Source organism: Haliotis rufescens, unplaced genomic scaffold, assembly GCF_023055435.1.
Source record: "Haliotis rufescens isolate VD_foot unplaced genomic scaffold, xgHalRufe1.0.p SCAF_83, whole genome shotgun sequence".
NCBI classification, from domain to species: domain Eukaryota; kingdom Metazoa; phylum Mollusca; class Gastropoda; order Lepetellida; family Haliotidae; genus Haliotis; species Haliotis rufescens.
In genome coordinates this window covers 40,810-61,875 of record NW_025964376.1, presented here as the reverse complement: position 1 = coordinate 61,875, position 21,066 = coordinate 40,810, and the positions used below count along the sequence as shown (strand labels likewise).

The 21,066-nt window shown below is 41.0% G+C and overlaps 1 protein-coding gene across 1 annotated transcript; it reads left to right on the top strand.

Annotated features, from left to right (window-relative positions):
• The first annotated feature begins 1,325 nt into the window (after window positions 1-1,325).
• On the top strand, window positions 1,326-20,531 carry LOC124126542. Its single transcript, XM_046490005.2, has 6 exons — window positions 1,326-1,386; window positions 14,636-14,826; window positions 17,385-17,529; window positions 18,601-18,720; window positions 19,461-19,627; window positions 20,244-20,531. Exons 1-6 carry the CDS (start codon window positions 1,341-1,343, stop codon window positions 20,529-20,531), a joined length of 957 nt encoding a protein of 318 aa, XP_046345961.2. The 5' UTR covers window positions 1,326-1,340.
• Window positions 20,532-21,066: the final 535 nt, after the last annotated feature.

The window sequence follows — 21,066 nt, the reverse complement described above, 5'->3', positions numbered from 1 at the left end:
ATGCAGCTGTCATGACCTTGACGTGATGACCTTTCTCACTCAATAAAGCCTTACATGCATTGTATTCCTGTTTACGGATTAGCAGACAATAAATATCGAAAACTGAGAACAGCATCCGAATGGCAATATATATAATTTTCATCCCGCCGACGGAAAAAAAATCTATCACAATAAAAAAATAATTCGAAGTATATATTTTTTACTTAAAATAATTTTATTCCAACTGTAATTAAAAATGAAGATTTATGACATATTTAAGGACCCAAGACAGGTCATTACATGTAATAAATGCAACAACATCTTCTTACGTCGTACAGTTTGTTTGTGTATAAGTTTTAGTGATACAAATATACTAATATTTGAATTTTAATAACGCGCTATATATTACACGGTCCGATGTGTCGTGGAAAGGTCGCACATACATGTATGGTGACACATTTGTTTTGAGTTACAGCCACAACACATGTCGAAGGTGGGATCTAGGGATGGGATCTAGAGACGTTTGCAGCACCCGAGAGTATGGGTGAGAAAGAGAATAACCAACTCTAAACACGGAAATTATGTTTATCTTTCCCTTGGGAATTATTGTCACAGATCTGTGACATTAATTCCCCTGTAAAAGATAAACCATATTTCCTCGTAGCTCGTTAGTTATTGTCATTGTATTTAGCGGTCTAGGTACGGATTCACTTGAAGCTAATAAGGGTTTCTAACGTAAGTGCAGAGTAAACTCAACAGTGCCAATTTCTCTACTTGTCAAGGTCGAACCGATCTATTTACTATCGCTATATTTAACAGTGCTACACAGTACACACACATCTATCTACCTATATGTAAACTGATATTAGTTCTTGTGAAAACTCCTTTATGAATACAAGACAAGATCTTAACGGCTCACACACACATGCATACACACACACACACACACACACACACGTCTTCTAAATTGACAAACTGGTCATCCGAGTGTTGTGTGCATACGGTCAGTTTCAAGTAGGTCCAAATTTCTAACCGGTGGTTCGCATTGAATGAATCAATCGCTTTGATCTTGTGTTAACATTGAATATGTAGTCCACACGCACAAGCATGTACTGCTTGAACCTCGGACTTCTGAAGAGACAAATTAATGGAACTGTCTTTCAACACTTAAGACAAGACTTCATTCAATACGCAGGACATGATGTTGTATGGACGGGACAGTTGTTATTCATGCTAATTATGTTTCCATTATTCCTTTTCTTTCCAATATTTATTACGAAATTAATTGTGACAGGATGACGTCACGGTACATATAAAGTCTGCTTGTGTTGGCGACGGAGCAAGACAACAGGTAACCGTTGATGGCGGAGTACAAAATGAGCGCACTGTCTGTGATTTTCATCGTTGGTAGGTATCAATATGTACTAATTTTTATCGAATATTTTGATTTGTATCGATTGTACATTTGGTTCCTATCTGTGGTCGACAATCACATACAATAAAAGGCAGACTGTTCTAAATTATTTAATGTTTTTCTGTCAAATTTAGACATGTACCATATTGCCTTGGAAATCACATATTTGACTAAAGAAACAATGTGAGTTTGTCACGCCACTCTGTCTCTGTGTCGGCCATGAAGGGCCACCATACATGAACCGTCGAAAGGGCCGGCCACATGTGAACGCATAAAAGGCTAAAGGATTCGAAAATGATCTTTTATCACTGAAACATCGACAGCTTCGTATTTTTTATAACTTTGATTTGAAACCACTATCCTCCCGCTGAAACTTTAATTATACCATTTAGTTATCCTTTCTGTTATGTTCATGAAAAAAAGAACGGCATTGGTGATGAATTCCACATTCTTCATACGTGTCCAGTATTTGAAACATAAATATGAAAATATCTTACCTATACACAATTCTATATGCTTAAAATGAATATTAAACAATTCAGCACTAATATGTTGGAGATGTTAATAAAAATAATATGCACATTAAATTGCTTTAATAGAAATTCCATCCTATATTTTAATACCCCTATGCGTCATACTACGTATATCTGGGTCCGCCTGGAGACTATATTTAATACACGAAGGTATTGTACACTCACATCTTTGTATTACATGAATACTGTCATTTATAACTCAAGTAGCGCTCATCGCACGCTGGGTTTTATGTTGTTCGCGTTGATTCATAATGACACTAAAATAAATGGATGTGAAAAGAAACATCTAGTTGATAAATAAAAATATGGCCAGGGAAACTACAGTCAAAGTTTAATTCATAGAAAGGTTATAGTACAAAATTCTTTCTATATTCAGAGGTTCAGGACAATTTGTGAAAAATGAAAACAAATGCCATCTGAAGTTTACTTCCTCATTGATAACATCTACGTAAAAAATGGGGGTAAGACAGTAAGACAAGAGGTAGGCATCCGCATGTGCACCAACTGCGCCCCCCACCCCTTCTTCCGGTTCTGTTTCTTCACGCATATGAATCGGAATTCCTGCAAGGACTTCGCAAAGTCAAACAAGGTCATTTGGCCAAGCAGCTTAACTCCTTACATTCAGGTACATCGATGATCTGATATCGTTCATTAACAAATAAATAGCCAATTCCCTTCCACTGTTTTACTCACCTGAACGAGAAGTAACGGAGATTATGAGACCGCCCCATCTGTTTCATATTTAGATCTATGCATAAGAGCGACAAAACCCTCTCCACAAGACTGTGACAAGAGAGGTGACTTCTACTTTCCAACAGACAATTTCCCCTTCATGTCGAGCAATATTCCAGCATCTCCAGCCTTTGGTGTTTACATTTCACATCTTTTGAGATACAATCGAGCATGCTCTTTCTACCAAGATTTCAAAGGACGTCTGACGCATTTGCTCAGAAGTTGTTTGATCAAGGTTACAATATTCAAGGCCTCAGTGGAAGCTTTAAAAAAGTTTTATATACCGAACCGCAAAAGAAACGTCACCATGGATAGATATATGAGAAACCTTATTTGTCCAAACACTGTAAACATACTTTGAGACATATTAAAAAGATGAAACTTGGCAAAACTCATCATCAAGGTGGAAATTAAAGTGTCAACTGTTCTTAAAGTGAAACACAACGCGAGTCTCTGAGAAAATGGCATCACAAGTCTGTATCTCGTATGTCCGCCATGTGCATTGATGACTGTCGTGCAACGTCGATACATGGAATGGATGAGGCGGTTGATGAAGGCCATAGGCTCTTGAGCCCACACTCTGCGGAAAGGCTGACGCAGTTCAGCTGCAGTTGTCGGCCTTGGTCGGACGTCATTCAACCGTCTTTGAATCGCGTCCCACAGGTGCTCAATTGGATTTAAATCGGGACTGAGGGCAGGCCACTGCATGGTTCTGATGCCATTCCGCTGGAGGAAGTCTCTTGTTGCTCTCGCAGTGTTGGCACGGGCGTTATCATGCTGAAACTCGTGGTTGCGGCGACGTGCCAAATGAGGTATGGCGTGTGGTCTCAAGACTTGATCAATGTACTGAGCTGCTGTGACACCATTGCCTTTCCCTGGACCGATGTTCTGGAAGACCACAGGGCCGACCCTCTGTGCAAGACCAATTCCATCCCACACCATGATGCTCGGACCATCCCACAAGCATCCGAATAACGTTTCCCACGGCGTCGCCAGACTCTCTCTCTCTCTGCCATCTGCTGTTGAGATACAGTAACGGATCTCCTCTGAGAAGAGGACTCTTCTCCACTGGTGGTGGCGCCAATGCTGGTGCTGTGTTGCCCACTGAAGACGGTCCCGGCGATGACGTGGTGTCAGAATGGGTCCTCCGTGTGGCCTGTGACTATGGAGGTGTCTGCTCGTCAATCGTCGACGCGCGGTGTCCGCAGTAATATGTCGATGGTGTGTCGAGCAGTTTCCGCAGCAGTAACAAAGCAATCTTGAAGATGCTGTCGCACAATCTGACGATCCTGACGTCGGGTGTTGACCCTTGCTTTTTTTATCATCAAATTCCATTTTTCAGGACAAAGTCATGTTAAAATATTAGAAACTTTGACAAACCTTACCCAGATATTTAAATGACAACTTTTCATGCAATGTTACTTTGGATGACGTTTCTTTTGCGGTTCAGTATATTAGTTATGTCGAGGACATTTCAAAATTTGCCGCATCACTGACAAAATTTATGTCCGATGCAATTCCCTATTTTGGCTTGTACCATATGTCCCCGTATTTTTTCAGTTGAACTATTGACATGTCTTTGCATGTGTTTGTAGCGGTGCCACCGGTGGGGAGGATACGCCCACCTTTTCGTGAACACCTGGTATTATTACGATTTGATAGTGATTCATAAACACATGCTCATGCTCATGATATAGTCGGAATTGTAAAGTCGACTCTTTGCATTTGTATTCGATATGGAAAGGGTTTTGTCGTGTGTGTGTGTGTGTGTGTGTGTGTGTGTGTGTGTGTGTGTGTGCGTGTGCGTGCGTGTCTGCTTGTACTAACCCGGACTTATGCCGGTTTTTAACGTACTTTGGTATGAAGCGACCGGGTGCCGAACCGACGATCTTCCCCTGTGACGATACAGAAATACACAAAATTTGGGACAAGATTCTGTAACGGTCTCCTCGTTTTAAGTTACATGCGCACGCGTATTTTCCCAAACAAGCAAGAGAAACAGCATTGCAGATTATCCCGTGTGGGGCGTAAGCACTACAGCCATAAGTCATACTAATGTGTTGTGCCACGATATAGGTTATTGTCACGTTACTTTGATGACTTTTCTATGCCCTGCAACTTTCACATAAGTTGCTTGGGACGCATGCGAGAACTATATAACATCACCTTATGACAGTATTTATCACGCGTTATGTCAACGCGAGGATACATCCACACATTCGGGGTGGTGATTAAACTGAGAGAAGGTCGCAGTTAACGACACCTGAAAGTGCGATTTTCCTATTAGCGTCATTTGGTATCACATTGGGACGTCTCACGTGTGCTTCTCACAAGGGGATTGCCTAAAAGTCGGGCCAAGAAAAGTCGGGCCGGGCCGGGCCAGCGGGCAATACTAAAAACGGAGAATAATAAAACGAAACGTGCATATCTAGGCAGATTTCAAATGTCCAGAAACGGATAGTTTTGCTCATTTAATTGAGTTTGAATCAAATGTATCTTCAGCAATGTAATAAACTGATAATTATAGCTACATACCGAGAGTTCATACCGAAAAGTCAATGTCTTGACTGTGTCTTTACTTTGATGAGAAGGTTTCTCACCGACCTTAGCGTGCAGGGGTGTGATGTCCTGGGCAGGAATTCGAAATGACAGTGTTTTGACTACTATTCTTTCATTAATTAACGTGTTTGGCATACCTAATTAACCTTTACTAATTCATGTTAAACCAACACAGGATGTTTTCTGCAAGTGGATATTCGCGAATGTAATAGGACTGACACGACACCTGTTAATATTTGTCAAAGCGCTTCTAAAATTACAACACATACTTTACATAGACTAATTATAATATCATATCTACCTATATAACACTTTAGTGTCCCACGGTGCTCAAAAGTGAAGCCCTTTTCCCTCTACATTCTCTCTATCAGAAGTGTTTGGCTTGTGTTGGTTTGGCCCAGGCTGTCAAAATCAACTTTAAACACACAGACGTATCTTCCAATGTGTTTACATCTATAGATTAGTGTTATATCTACCTTTATACCAATTTATAATGTCACGGTACATCGTATTTAAAGAAGACAAGGTGCTCAAAGTGAAGCCCTTTTCCCTCTACATTCTCAACATAGTCTCTATCAGAAGTGTTTGGCTTGTGTTGGGTCCGACTTGGCCCGGGCGGTCAAAATCAACTTTAAACACACAGACGTATCTTCAAATGTGTTTACATCTATAGATTAGTGTTATATCTACCTATATACCACTTTATAATGTCACGGTACATCGTATTTAAAGAAAACAAGGGGCTCAAAGTGAAGTATTTTTACTGTATTTTCTTAAGAAAATCTATGTCAGAAGTGTTCGGTCCGACTTGGCCCGGGCGGTCTAAATCATCTTAAACCTCACAGATGTATCATCAAATGGATTCACATTTATAGATTAGTATTATATCCACCTAAATACCGGGGCGGTCGGGTAGCCTAGTGGTTAAAGCGTTCGCTCGTCACGCCGAAGACCCGGGATCGATTCCCGACATGGGTACAATGTGTGAAGCCCATTTCTGGTGTCCCCCGCCGTGATATTGCTGGAATATTGCTAAAAGCGGCGTAAAACCATACTCACTCACTCCACCTTAATACCACTTTATAGTGTCTCAGATCGCTGTAATTAAAGAAAACAAGGTGCTCAAAGTGAAGCCCTTTTCCCTCTACATTCTCAACATAGTCTCTATCAGAAGTGTTTGGCTTGTGTTGGGTCCGACTTGGCCCGGGGTGTCAAAATCAACTTTAAACACTCAGACGTATCTTCAAATGTGTTTACTTCTATAGATTAGTGTTATATCTACCTATTTACTTCTTTATAATGTCACGGTACATCGTATTTAAAGAAGACAAGGGGCTCAAAGTGAAGCCCTTTTCCCTCTACATTCTCAACATAGTCTCTATCAGAAGTGTTTGGCTTGTGTTGGGTCCGACTTGGCCCGGGCGGTCAAAATCAACTTTAAACACTCAGACGTATCTTCAAATGTGTTTACATCTATAGATTAGTGTTATATCTACCTATATACTACTTTATTATGTGACGATATATCGTATTAAAAGAAAACAAGGGGCTCAAAGTGAAGCATTTCTACTGTATTTTCTTAAGAAAATCTATGTCAGAAGTGTTCGGTCCGACTTGGCCCGGGCTATCTAAATCATCTTAAACCTCACAGATGTATCATCAAATGGATTCACATCTATAGATTAGTATTATATGCACCTAAATACCACTTTATAGTGTCTCAGACCGCTGTAATTAAAGAAAACAAGGTGCTCAAAGTGAAACCCTTTTCCCTCTACATTCTCAACATAGTCTCTATCAGAAGTGTTTGGCTTGTGTTGGGTCCGACTTGGCCCGGGCTGTCAAAATCAACTTTAAACACACAGACGTATCTTCAACTGTGTTTACATCTATAGATTAGTGTTATATCTACCCATATACCACTTTATAATGTCACGGTACATCGTTTTTAAAGAAAACAAGGGGCTCAAAGTGAAGCATTTTTACTGTATTTTCTTAAGAAAATCTATGTCAGAAGTGTTCGGTCCGACTTGGCCCGGGCTCTCAAAATCAACTTTAAACACACAGATCTATCTTCAAATGTGTTTACATCTAAAGATTAGTGTTATATCTACCTACGTACCACTTTGTAATGTCGCAGTTTATCGCATTTAAAGAAAACCATGAGTTCAAAGTGAAGCCCTTTTTCCTCTACATTCTCAACATGACTAGTATTATATCTACCTATATAACACTTAATAAAGTCGTACGATAACTCAAAGAAAACTGGTCTGTTAAAGTCGAGCACTTTCACTGTATCTTCTCAAGAAAATTTCACCAAATGTGTTGGAGTGAACTATACTCTTTAAAGTGAAGCCCTTTTTTCATGGTATGTGTCTGGTCGGAAAAACCCTTGCTTTTACCTAATCCGTCGTGGGATTTTTTTCAAGGATCATACTCACAGGGTAACACTTGGAGAAGGTAAGGTGAGACACTTTGCATTTCAGGATAAACCTCTCCCTCAACCCTGCTTAATGCTTCTATTATCTATGAGTGTGTTTAGGAAAACAGGATTATCTGAGACCGTTGTATTCTGCCATACCGCGAGAATACGTGCTGCATCTCCGAGCAGCTCGTTCTGTGAAAACACACTTCTCCTGAACCTGACTTGGACCACTCAGTATTATTGTCGTGATGGTTAAAAGACGCCATAAATTAAAGTTCTCTATATATCTAGCAACTTTTTTTTATATAAGCACCGTGTGCGAAATACGCATCAGTCGGAAAGCGCACGTTAAATCTCCAAAGTAAGTAAGTAAGTATATAAGCAACCCCTAGAGCCCCCTCTTGGGTTGCACACACCACTTTCGCACCTTTCGGAAACACATAAAATGGCCTGGCCGGGCCCGTGTGCGAAATACGCATCAGTCGGAAAGCGCACGTTAAATCTCCAAAGTAAGTAAGTAAGTAAGCAACTTTGTTTTACAGTCGTGATGTTTAAGATTATTAACCACCCGGGACAAGTCGATCCGACAGGTTGAATGATACGCAGAATGCAAAAGGAGGTAAGCGTAAGTACGGTACAGAAACTGAAGTAAGTTGGGCTCTCTTAGTTTTCTGTATGCTTACACATCATCACATCATACTGGATTTAATTTAGTTTCTTATTCTAATACTGCTAATCTTTGTCAGTGGCCAGTGAAAGTATCACAAGGGAAAATTCCAATATATACAAAATATGCAATTTGTATATATGGTACATCCAAAAATATACAATTTTGTATATATGGTATATTAAAAAATATACAATTTTGTATATATGGATAGAGTTTACCACTGCTTTACTCAGTTCCTTTTTACTGGATACTCACAATATGTGGTTGATATTGAAAATATTACTAATAATACCGGACAGTATTATTGCATGTGACAAATATACTTTAAAACTATGTTCATTATGACAACTATATTTGGAGTGTTATGAAATAATTGGCATTTATTCATGTTGACAGCATTTTACATAATAAAGAAATAGAAGATTTCAGCAGACTTTTGTAACTGTTAGATATATAATACGTCCGCCTACTGTTTACAAATAAGATGATCTATACATACACGTAGTTCAGAGTAGTTTTAAACAGTGACGGTAAAATAAATTTATCGTGAATAGCGGCAAATATGAATATATGCAATTTAATATATATGTTTCTGTTATGTCATGGTATGTTGATTCTGATATTGTTTGCCAAACAGTTGTATGCACTGTCCATAGTGATACTTCTACTTAAGTATATAAAAAAGGATGTTTGTTTAGACATGCGTTCATTGTAAACAACGCCGTGTTTTCGTTTGCTGGTTAGCTTTTACAGGTCAAAAGCAAAGTTAATCGCATTACTTTCGTGACGCATTTTAGGCCTGTCATACAGTTCCTGAAACAAATATATCCAATACAGCTGATGCAAGTCAATCATATTTGGCAAGACTAGATTACTGCAGTTATATATTTTATCAATATAATCAAACAATTGTTTTTATTTTTGTAAAATATGTTCTTTTCAGAAACTAGATGTTAGTCTAGCCAGCGGTCTAAACTCGCATTAATTTGGTTACACGTTTCATGATTTACAGTATTCGTGAAGAATATGTAACAATTAGCCACAATTAGAGCCTTTGGTAGGAGTAGAGGGAATGATAAGCATAGACTTGCTAAGTATTTTATGATATTCATGATAGCTCAAAAGAAACTTTGATTTATGTTTGTAGTACACCCCAAAAAGAGGGATAACACAAGTGATATATTAAGATGACATACAACTTATACATACTTACGTGTATAAACTACTATCAAACAGTGAGGATAACAAGTGTTTGCATAGAGGTGAGCGTATCCTGCACCACCGGTGGAACAAACACACGCAAAGGGAAGTTAGTTGTTAAACCCGAAAAACACGGAAACGATTAGCACAAGTCAAAACAGAGAATTTCATCGGACATAACTCCATTTGCTACTTCTGTGGTAGTCACCAATTAACCCATTTATACTTCCAAAAATAGCTTTAACCCTTTTAAAGCTTTTGAGAAATTCAACAGTATGGGTTTGGTCTGACAAAGCAAGAAGCACAAATTGGGCATGTTTAGGCCAATGATTAGAGTATTCTTGCAAGCCTAAGGGTCCAACAGGAGTTATTTCTGCGACATGCTATTTCAAAACCCAAAATTCAGAGGGATATATATGAAAAGAAAAATTGAAATAATACAAATATAAATTCCATCCAGGTGAAGGCTATCACTTGAAATCAAATTAACAAGCAGATTTTAGTCAATGACACATCTCTTGGGGTAGAAGTTCATCTCTGTCACCATGCTATGGTATTTCTGGAAAGGAAAGTTAACTTACAAAGTTGTAATATACGTGAAAGGCTTAATGTTGCTGATTAAGCGCAAAGATATAAACTCTAACCGACTGCTCAGTAACATTCATGTAATATTAGTAATATTCAAATAAGTGTACTTGTTCTAGGTGTGTGTGACGTGGATACATATATCTAAGCGTATAGAAGAAACGTCAACAAACTTGTAACTATGTATAAAATAATAAATAAGCCATGTCCTTCATATGTAACTGATCTTATACCACCAGCTATGTCACAGAAGGTCAGTTATAATCTCAGAAACCGCCATGATTTTGTAGTTCCATTTGCACGGACATCTACGTTTAAAAGGTCTTATATTATAGACACATTAGGCCAATGGAATAATCTATCATCAGGAATCAGGGATAGTCCGTCAATATCTTATTTTAAAGCTGTCGCATCTGAGCAGCCTACATCACCACCTATGCACTATAATTGCGGTGAGAGATCTACAAACATATTGCACACTAGATTGAGACACGATTGTAGCACACTAAATTCCAACCTGTTTCGTGTTAATTATCTGATACTATTTCCTGTAAATGCGGAGCTCCTTGTATGATAATATTATGGAGACATTACTGACAGCTATCGATAATCTTGGAGGACAAAAAACTCTAAATAGTATTTTTTTTGTGATCCAAACTTAGATGTTTTCCTGAATACAAAAATATTCTTGTCTGAACACAAATTTATAGAAACGACTAACAGATTCAGTAGCTAGCATATTATTGTTTCCAAACTGTTAATCATTAATATTGTTAAATCTATATACAACTCTAACATGTATAATATTAGCATATGTATGAGATGCACACTGTCTTCACTTTCCAGCAGATTGTACATATCCTTCATATGAGCACTGTATATAAATTTATATTGCGCACTATGTTTCCACAATGTGATGCTTCAACTGTAAATTGTAAAATTTTCATTATGCAATATTATGTATAACTGTATATAGGGAGAAGGTGGTGCTGCACTTGTGCCCAATCCCTTTGTCTTTTTGGACAATACACTATGTTTAATAATAATAATAATAATAATAAGCAACCAATGTATTATGATCAGGGTCCATTGGTATCCCTTCAGCAAGTGCGAATCAGGTCCTAACACATCTGTTTTGTCATGTATCACGCGCTATACAGTCGAACCTCGCTTATCCGGACAATTGCTTTTTCTAAAATGTTGTCCGGATAAACGAGTTTCTGGATATCTTAATACCTTGTTATCTGACCAGAAGTCCTTACCCTACCTCAATTCTACCGAGGCATATGTGAAATGAATGGCAAAAATATGATTTATGAAGGATCGACCAATTACTAATAAAATACATTGTGCTGTACAGACCTACGCAGCATGCTGTGACAACGCACTGCATTATTGAAACGGCTGAACAAATGCATATGTAGCCTAGTTTAGACAATGCACTTGTTTTGTGTACAGATGTGACGGCGAGGTTGGGGCAACCTGACACACATGAGCATTAATAGACATGTTTACCTGTACTAGTTGAGAGCCAAGGTTGACCTCATTCCTGTGTGAAAAATGTTGTCGAGGCATCTGTAAACGGCCAAAGAAATGCAAATGTAGCCTAGTTTAGACTATGAACTTGCTTTGTGTACAGATGTGACGACGAGGTAAGGGCAACCTGACACACATGAGCATTTATAGCCACACCTCATAAGACTAAGTCATCAATGATGTCAAAGCTGTCTGACATGTTTCTTATGAACAGTTTATGAAGATAAACAATGTCCAAGTGACTTAAGCACAAAAATACGCGAACACTTCTGACATAGAATTTCTTAAAAAAATACAGTAAAAATGCTTCACTTTGGGCACCTTGTTTTCTTTAAATACGATGTACCGTGACATAATAAAGTGGTATTTAGGTAGATATAATACTAATCTAAACATATGAATCCATTTGATGATAAATCTGTGAGGTTTAAGTTGATTTTGACAGCCCGGGCCAAGTCGAACCCAACACAAGACAAACACCTATAAAAAGAGACTATGTTGAGAATGTAGAGGGAAAAGGGCTTCACTTTGAGCCCCTTGTTTTCTTTAAGTACAGCAATCTGAGACACTATAATGTGGTATTTAGGTAGATATAATAATAATCTAAAGATGTGAATCCATTTGATGATACATCTGTGTGGTTTAAGTTGATTTTGACCGCCCGGGCCAAGTCGGACCCAACACAAGACAAACACTTCTGATAGAGACTATGTTGAGAATGTAAAGGGAAAAGGGCTTCACTTTGAGCACCTTGTTTTCTTTAATTACAGCGATCTGAGACACTATAAAGTGGTATTTAGGTAGATATAATACTAATCTAAAGATGTGAATCCATTTGATGATACATCTGTGAGGTTTAAGTTGATTTTGAGAGCCCGGGCCAAGTCGTACCGAACACTTCTGACATAGATTTTCTTAAGAAAATACAGTGAAAATGCTTCACTTTGAGCCCCTTGTTTTCTTTAAATACGATGTACCGTGACATTATAAAGTAGTATATAGGTAGATATAACACTAATCTATAGATGTAAACACATTTGAAGATACATCTGTGTGTTTAAAGTTGATTTTGACCGCCCGGGCCAAGTCGGACCCAACACAAGCCAAACACTTCTGATAGAGACTATGTTGAGAATGTAAAGGGAAAAGGGCTTCACTTTGAGCCCCTTGTTTTCTTTATGTACAGTGTTCTGAGACACTTTAATGTGGTATTTAGGTAGATATAACACCAGTCTATAGGTGCCAAGTCGTACCGAACACTTCTGACATAGATTTTCTTAAGAAAATACAATAAAAATGCTTCACTTTGAGCACCTTGTTTTCTTTAAATGCGATGTACCGTGACTTTATAAAGTGCTATATAGGTAGATATAACACTAATCTATAGATGTAAACACATTTAAAGATAGATTTGTGAGGTTTAAGTTGATTTTGACACCCCGTGCGAAGTCGGACCGAACACTTCTGACAGATTTTCTAAAGAAAATACAGTAAAAATGCTTCACTTTAAACACCTTGTTTTCTTTAAATACGATGTGCCGTGACATTATAAAGTGGTATTTAGGTAGATATAACACTAGTCTCGAGGTGTTAACACATTTAAAGATAGATCTGTGAGGTTTAAGTTGATTTTGACAGCCCGGGCCAAGTCGGACCGAACACTTCCGACAGAGATTTTCTAAAGAAAATACAGTAAAAATGCGTAAGTACAGTGATCTGAGACACTATAAAGTGGTATTTAGGTAGATATTATACTAGTTTATAGATGTGAATCCATTTGATGATACATATGTCAGTTTAAAGTTGATTTTGACAGCCCGGGCCAAGTCGGACCGAACACCTGTGTGACTGTTGAGAGTATAGGGAGACGAGGTCTACTTTAACCAACGCGTGGTCGGACACACTGAAGGACAACACTTTAAAACTCACACTCGAGTGACATATTCACCTAAATGTACCCACAATGTCGAATATAGGGAATACTACACTCATTCTCTTAGGGGGCCGATCTTTATACATTCTGGCTGAGGGATTTTGAATGCAGACTCTATTTATCTTTTTCAGTTACAGCTGCAACACAAACATAATCTTTTTAATTATAACTATGGGCCTAAATGTTCTTCGTCAAAAAACATCTTGCGACAATGATTTTTTTGCAGCAGATGATGTCTTTTTGCAACTGTGTGAAGCATAATTATTTTTTTCAAGCATTTACTTTGGACAATTTTTATGTTTTAGTACACACACACACCCACCCACCCACCCACCCACACACACACACACACGCACGCACGCACGCACGCACACACACACACACACACACACACACACACACACACACACGATGTCACGATGAGGGGATGGTATCTAATATTCTAGGTAGACCTGCATCACTTCGGTGTTTTGTCTTAGTTGTCACGATGAGGGGATGGTATCTAATATTCTAGGTAGAATATTTACATCAGTCAGTGACACTATTTCTCAGAGGGGTCACGGGTGGCCCAGTCGTCTAAGACGCCGCAATTCGCTGTGCAGAGTTGCGTCCTTTGGGCACGCCAGAAACCTATGATTGTGGGTTCGAATCCCGGTTCGACCCGATTTTGTTTCTAGGTTTGTCAGCACCATACCCGTGGGTTTCACCGGATTGGTAAACGTCTGAGACCTGCATCACTTCGAGCTTTCCTCTCACATTCAGCTGACACGTCGTGATATAACTGGAATACTGTTCATAGCATTCCAGAATGACGTCATGGTTGAAATAGACACAGAGATAGATACGGTGATGTGCTGATAACTTTTGTAGTTCCAATAACGATAACGCCGTCGGTTCCAAATGAAATGTCCGGACATCGAATACTCATTAACACCCCTAATTCTCAAAACACGTAAGGTTTATCTCTTGAAGGTTTACCCGGAAATCAATTCAACCCCTGTGTACAGGAACATCATATCCCCAAACGTGTTGTGCGTGACCTGTAATGTGTGCCATATTTCCTCCATAGGGTCTGTCCTTGGCACATCTGATGTAGACACTGTCTGGATGAAGACCACCATTCAGGACTACTTCTCCCAGTCACGGAACCACGGCACAGGCTCGACCTACAAAGAGGCGGCAAAGAATTTCATCTTGAAGGAGTTCGGTGACTACGGCTTGGAGACCCACACACATACTTTTGCCACAGATGTCTCGACGGTAACGTCATCAACGTTTGACATTACCCAGCATTAGCCTGCATATTGTAAGCCGCAATGTAATTTTGTCAAGCTTAGCCAGTTCCTTTTCCGGGTGCAGGAAGCGGAACACACCAAAGCAGTTTCGCACCAAATGTCACCTACTTGAAAATATCTGTGCTCACATTCTGCATAAGTAACCTTGTTAAAAAAGACATCATCAAATTTTGAAAAACATGGTCAGTTTTAATTACTGGATGGGTGTACATTTAAAAAATCATAAAAATCTTTCACAATATCATCCAATCCCAGCTGCCAGATATCTTGAATCTGCACTGAAGGCTCTACGAAAACGGCTTGGGCACAACTGATTCTGATTTAGAGTAGTAGAACCCTGAGGTACCATCTCGCATATTTCTCAGACAAAAACGCTGACCTCGAGGCCACCAGCCCATATCTTATCCTCGCACCAAGCAGAGTAGCAAGTAAACATGTTTTAATACAGTGATCCTTCAATATAAACTTTCTTCAGTATTCCACTTTTTGCCGTATTGCCCTCGTCCTTCGGTATTCCACTGTGCCTTCAGTATTCCGTTATTCATTCAGTAAACCGCTCTTCCTTGAGTATTCCACCATAACTTCAGTATTCCAAGTTTAACTAATAAACTGTTCTGTTAGTATCCCCTTTCATTCAGTTTCCCACTCTGCCTCCAGTATCCCACTCTGCCTTCAGTATTCCACTCTGCCTCCAGTATTCCGCCCTGCCTCCAGTATTCCGCCCTGCCTCCAGTATTCCACTCTGCCTCCAGTATCCCACTCTGCCTTCAGTATTCCACTCTTCCTCTCTGCCTCTAGTATCCCACTCAGTCCCCAGTATTCCTCTTTGCCTCCAGTATTCCACTCTGCCTCCAGTATTCCTCTCTGCCTCCAGTATTCCTCTCTGCATCCAGTATTCCACTCTGCCTCCAGTATCCCACTCAGCCTCCAGTATTCCACTCAGTCCCTAGTATTCCACTCTGCCTCCAGTATTCCACTCTGCCTCCAGTATTCCTCTCTGCCTCCAGTATTCCTCTCTGCCTCCAGTATTCCTCTCTGCCTCCAGTATTCCACTCTGTCACAGTATCTCACTCAGCCTCCAGTATTCCACTCTGCCTCCAGTATTCCTCTCTGCCTCCAGTATTCCGCCCTGCCTCCAGTATCCCACTCTGCCTCCAGTATTCCGCCCTGCCTCCAGTATTCCACTCTGCCTCCAGTATCCCACTCTGCCTTCAGTATTCCACTCTTCCTCTCTGCCTCTAGTATCCCACTCAGTCCCGAGTATTCCTCTTTGCCTCCAGTATTCCACTCTGCCTCCAGTATTCCTCTCTGCCTCCAGTATCCCACTCAGCCTCCAGTATTCCACTCAGTCCCTAGTATTCCACTCTGCCTCCAGTATTCCACTCTGCCTCCAGTATTCCACTCTGCCTCCAGTATTCCTGTCTGCCTCCAGTATTCCTCTCTGCCTCCAGTATTCCACTCTGCCTCCAGTATCTCACTCAGCCTCCAGTATTCCACTCTGCCTCCAGTATTCCTCTCTGCCTCCAGTATTCCACTCTGCCTCCAGTATCCCACTCAGTCCCTAGTATTCCACTCTGCCTCCAGTATTCCACTCTGCCTCCAGTATCCCACTCAATCTCCAGTATTCCTCTTTGCCTCCAGTATTCCTCTCTGCCTCCAGTATTCCACTCTGCCTCCAGTATCTCACTCAGCCTCCAGTATTCCTCTCTGCCTCCAGTATTCCACTCTGCCTCCAGTATTCCTCTCTGCCTCCAGTATTCCACTCTGTCACAGTATCTCACTCAGCCTCCAGTATTCCACTCTGCCTCCAGTATTCCTCTCTGCCTCCAGTATTCCGCCCTGCCTCCAGTATCCCACTCTGCCTCCAGTATTCCGCTCAGTCCCTATTATTCCACTCTGCCTCCAGTATTCCACTCAGTCTCCAGTATTCCTCTTTGCCTCCAGTATTCCTCTCTGCCTCCAGTATTCCACTCTGCCTCCAGTATCTCACTCAGCCTCCAGTATTCCTCTCTGCCTCCAGTATTCCACTCTGCCTCCAGTATCCCACTCCGTCCCCAGTATTCCCCTTTGCCTCCAGTATTCCACTCAGTCCCTAGTATTCCACTCTGCCTCCAGTATTCCACTCAGTCTCCAGTATTCCTCTTTGCCTCCAGTATTCCACTCAGTCCCCAGTATTCCTCTTTGCCTCCAGTATTCCACTCTGCCTCCAGTATTCCACTCAGTCAATTGTATTAAACTCTGCTTCCAGTATTCCACTCTGCCTCAAGTATTCCACTCTGATTTCCGCATACCACTCTGCTTCTAGTATTCCACTTTGCCTTCAGTAATCCACTCTGCCTCCAGTATTCCACTCTCCCTCCAGTATTCCACTCTGCCTCCAGTATCCCACTCTTACTTCAGTACTACAGAGCATCAAGTTCTTCATATCCAGCAGCTTACAGCAGGGACGTTTACAGTTATTTCTGTTGTTGCATTTGTTCCTATTTTATTTCTTTAACTGATAATCTAGTTTCTCTATTTCAGGTGACAGGCAACAACGTAATAGGCGTTTCAAAAGGAAAGTATTTCAAAACAGCCAGTGACCGAGTAGTTGGAGTAACCGCACATTACGACACTGCAGCAGGAACTCCAGGTGTGTTTGTGTTGCCGAACTGGGATATGTCAGCAAGTATGTGTTCATGTGTTGTTTAACGCCGCATTTAGAAATATCCCAGCTTCGTGAAGGCTATCTAGTCTGGACCAGACAAACCAAGTCACCGAGACTGACAATCTGATCCATTGACTGACTGACAATCTGATCCATTGACTGACTGACAATCTGATCCATTGACTGACTGACAGTATGATCCATTGACTGATTGACAGTATGATCCATTGACTGATTGACAGTTTGATCCACTGACTGACTGACAATCTGATCCATTGACTGACTGACAGTCTGATCCATTGACTGATTGACAGTATGATCCATTGACTGATTGACAGCCTGATCCATTGACTGACTGACAATCTGATCCATTGACTGATTGACAGCCTGATCCATTGACTGATTGACAGTCTGATCCATTGACTGACTGACAGTCTGATCCATTGACTGACCCCCAGTCTGATCCATTGACTGACCCCCAGTCTGATCCATTGACTGACCCCCAGTCTGATCCTTTGACTGACCCACAGTCTGATCCTCCGACAAGCAAGGGACCACTCGAACTTCATTATCAGCTCCCTGCGGAGTATACAATCCAAGCTGCTTATGAGTGAGTGAGTATGGTTTTACGCCGCTTTTAGCAATATTCCAGCAATATCACGGCGGGGGACAATCCACGCTGCTTATGAGTGAGTAAGTAGGTGAGTGAGTGAGTATTGTTTTACGCCGCTTTTAGCAATATTCCAGCAATATCACGGCGGGGGACACCAGAAATGGGCTTCACACATTGTACCCATTTTGGAAATCGAACCCGGGTCTTTGGCGTTACGAGCGAACGCTCTAACCACTAGGCTACCCGACCGCCCAGCTGCTTATGAGGCGCTGGACGGTTACAACGGGATATCACCCTGGTGTGTATATTAAACAGTGATATTATACTTAACTGACACTATATATATACCTAATGTTACATTATACTTTATTTTGGTTTCGCCTCTTAACAAATGGTAGAGTATTTTTGTCGCTGTCAGTATCCGATACTAACGCTGTGATTTGTCAGACAGTATCCTTCTATATTAATCTTTCCTTCAGGCGTCAATGCAAACGGAGCCGGGGTCGTGGCCATGTTGCAGGCGGCCAAACATCTCGCCAAGTTTACTCGAGACTACACCGTGGTGTTTGTTGCATTCGACTTCTTGGAGCCTGGGGAAGGTTTGAATATATTTGTAAAGCAATGTTTCTCCCCAACAAACTAGGACCTGACATGAATTCAACCAGAATAAGAACAACAATGGTACATCTAGCCATTAATACCTCTGCCGGAGGGTATTGGTCGGTCTTTCCCATGATCGCGTCATTTCTAAAGACGTTAAAGGTTGTTGTGTCTGAACGGGGTGTCCACGCATACGGACGTCGCTGTGTACGTGCAATAATCTCGTACGCGGTGTTACGTTAAACCTCCTTTCACCCCACCTCACCATTGGTAATAATGACCAAGTTCCCTACGTCGTTATGCCAGTAGCCACTTTATCACTTGATCGGAATATTATTATAATTACTCGCCTATTACATTTCTGGATGGTCTTGTTTGGGCGCCACACAAACACGGGTAAGTCTGCCCTTAAAGACGCAGAAATTCGTTGTGCAGAGTTGTGCCCCCTGAGTCGTGACTGCGTCATATGATCGTGTGTTCGAATGCCAGATTCGCTCTGATTATGATTCTTCACAACTGATTCTACAAAGGTTCGTTAGCTTCATCAAATTGGGACACGAACCTATATCACCTCAGGCCTTCCCCTATCATGCCGCTGATGATATAACTGAAATACTGTTGAAAGTGGCGTTAAACACAATTCACACACTAACTCATATTTAAACATATTTGTTCTGAGGTAAGGCAACCTGTTGTGTCAAGCGCGAGACAATTTCAGTGTGCATGTTTCCATCCCCAGATAACGCCTGTACGAGTCTTGGCTGTGGAAGTAGGAGTTTTATGAATGAATGGGTGTATTCATTCTGGTCAACACCACCAACGACCACCGGTGTCATTGTCATGGACAACATATTAAACTTCAACGACATCCAGGAATCACAGAGTCTACCTGCTGGATATGATGTGGTACCATTTTAGTTCAACAAACGTTAAAACTTCAGAAACTGATATTTAATCTTCTTTATAGGACAAGTTTGTAAAATCAATACAAAGTTTGTACAATCAGACTAAGAGGGACTTTTAAAAAAAGAATCTGTTCCTGAAAAGGCTTGAAATAACATCAGGTTTTTACGAAGAAATATTCCTTACTTACACTGGCTGGATAAGGGAGATAAAAATGTTGCAATCTCCTTTCACAGAAAAATAAATATGTCTTGAGGCGCTGAATAAATAAATATTATGCCTCAAACAAAAACCAATAAAACATGGTTGGTTCCAAACCAACTTGGGGACCCATCACATTATATGTAACCAATCTATGGCTTGTGGTAGGCGATTTATTGAGCTGCATCCTTTCCCACTCTTTATCTGATGCTTACCTTAAAAGACAATTAATTGGAAGGAGTGGACTGCTCGATAACTTGGTTGATTCCATGTTGTCACATTGGCACCTGGATGGTTGCGCATGTATTTTTTATGGGTTTGCCTTGTCCACTCTACAATTATTGAAAGGCCATCGTGATATAAGTTTTGCTGACTGCTGTGAAAATAATAAGTTTATTCACTCATGAATTTGTTGCAGCTGTTTCCCACCCTTGCGAGTAGTCTCACCTCAAACAACAACAAAGGAGACTTCCTGACAGTCATCGGACGTCCTTTTGACTCGGGTGTTCTCAACTCTTTCATTCAGTCCTACACAGCTCTGGGTCAGCCGGAGTTTGGCATGGAGAACGTGTACATCTCCAATATAACTGGATCCTCTGTTACTCCCGACGACATCACCACCTATTGGGACCTTATGAGAAGTGACCACCTTTCCTTCTGGAACCATAGCGTCCCGGCCATCTTCATCACAGACACTGGTAAGTAATGCCACCATATCCAGCGTAGTATGTCTATACCCTGCTATATCCTTTACAGAGAGTTGTCACACCTTCATTACTGGATCCCTGGTACTCAATCGGGTGGTCATGCATCGTGGCTTGGTTGACCGCGTGGCGTCGTACGTCGACGACCTGGATCATGGTACTGATCACCGGGGGGCACGGGGGGCCCAGTCGTCTGAGGCGCCGCGATTCGCTAGGCAGAGTTGCGTCCCTTGGGCACGCCAGAAACCCATGATTGTGGGTTCGAATCCCGATTCGCCCCAGTTATGTTTCTACGATTGTCAGCACCATACCCGTGCTCGTGGGTTTCACCGAAGTGGTAAACGTCTGAGACCTGCATCGCTTCTGGCTTTCCTCCCACATTAACTGACACGTCGCAATATAACTGGAATACTGTTTAAAGCGGCGTTAAACCCAACTCACTCACTCACTTAAAATAGCCATCCGATGAAGATCAGTCGATCATTGGGGATCCAGAGATATCCATTATTGTAGTGCAGCTTGTCGTGGCCTTGCGAT

What these genes read in the sequence shown, in the direction of transcription:
- LOC124126542 (XM_046490005.2), top strand. Translation starts at nt 1,341, where the DNA reads ATGGCGGAGTACAAAATGAGCGCACTGTCTGTGATTTTCATCGTTG. An exon ending in GTCTGTGATTTTCATCGTTG is followed by an intron (nt 1,387 to 14,635) that starts GTAGGTATCAAT and finishes TTTCCTCCATAG; the next exon opens with GGTCTGTCCTTGGCACATCT. An exon ending in GAACTGGGATATGTCAGCAA is followed by an intron (nt 17,530 to 18,600) that starts GTATGTGTTCAT and finishes TCTTTCCTTCAG; the next exon opens with GCGTCAATGCAAACGGAGCC.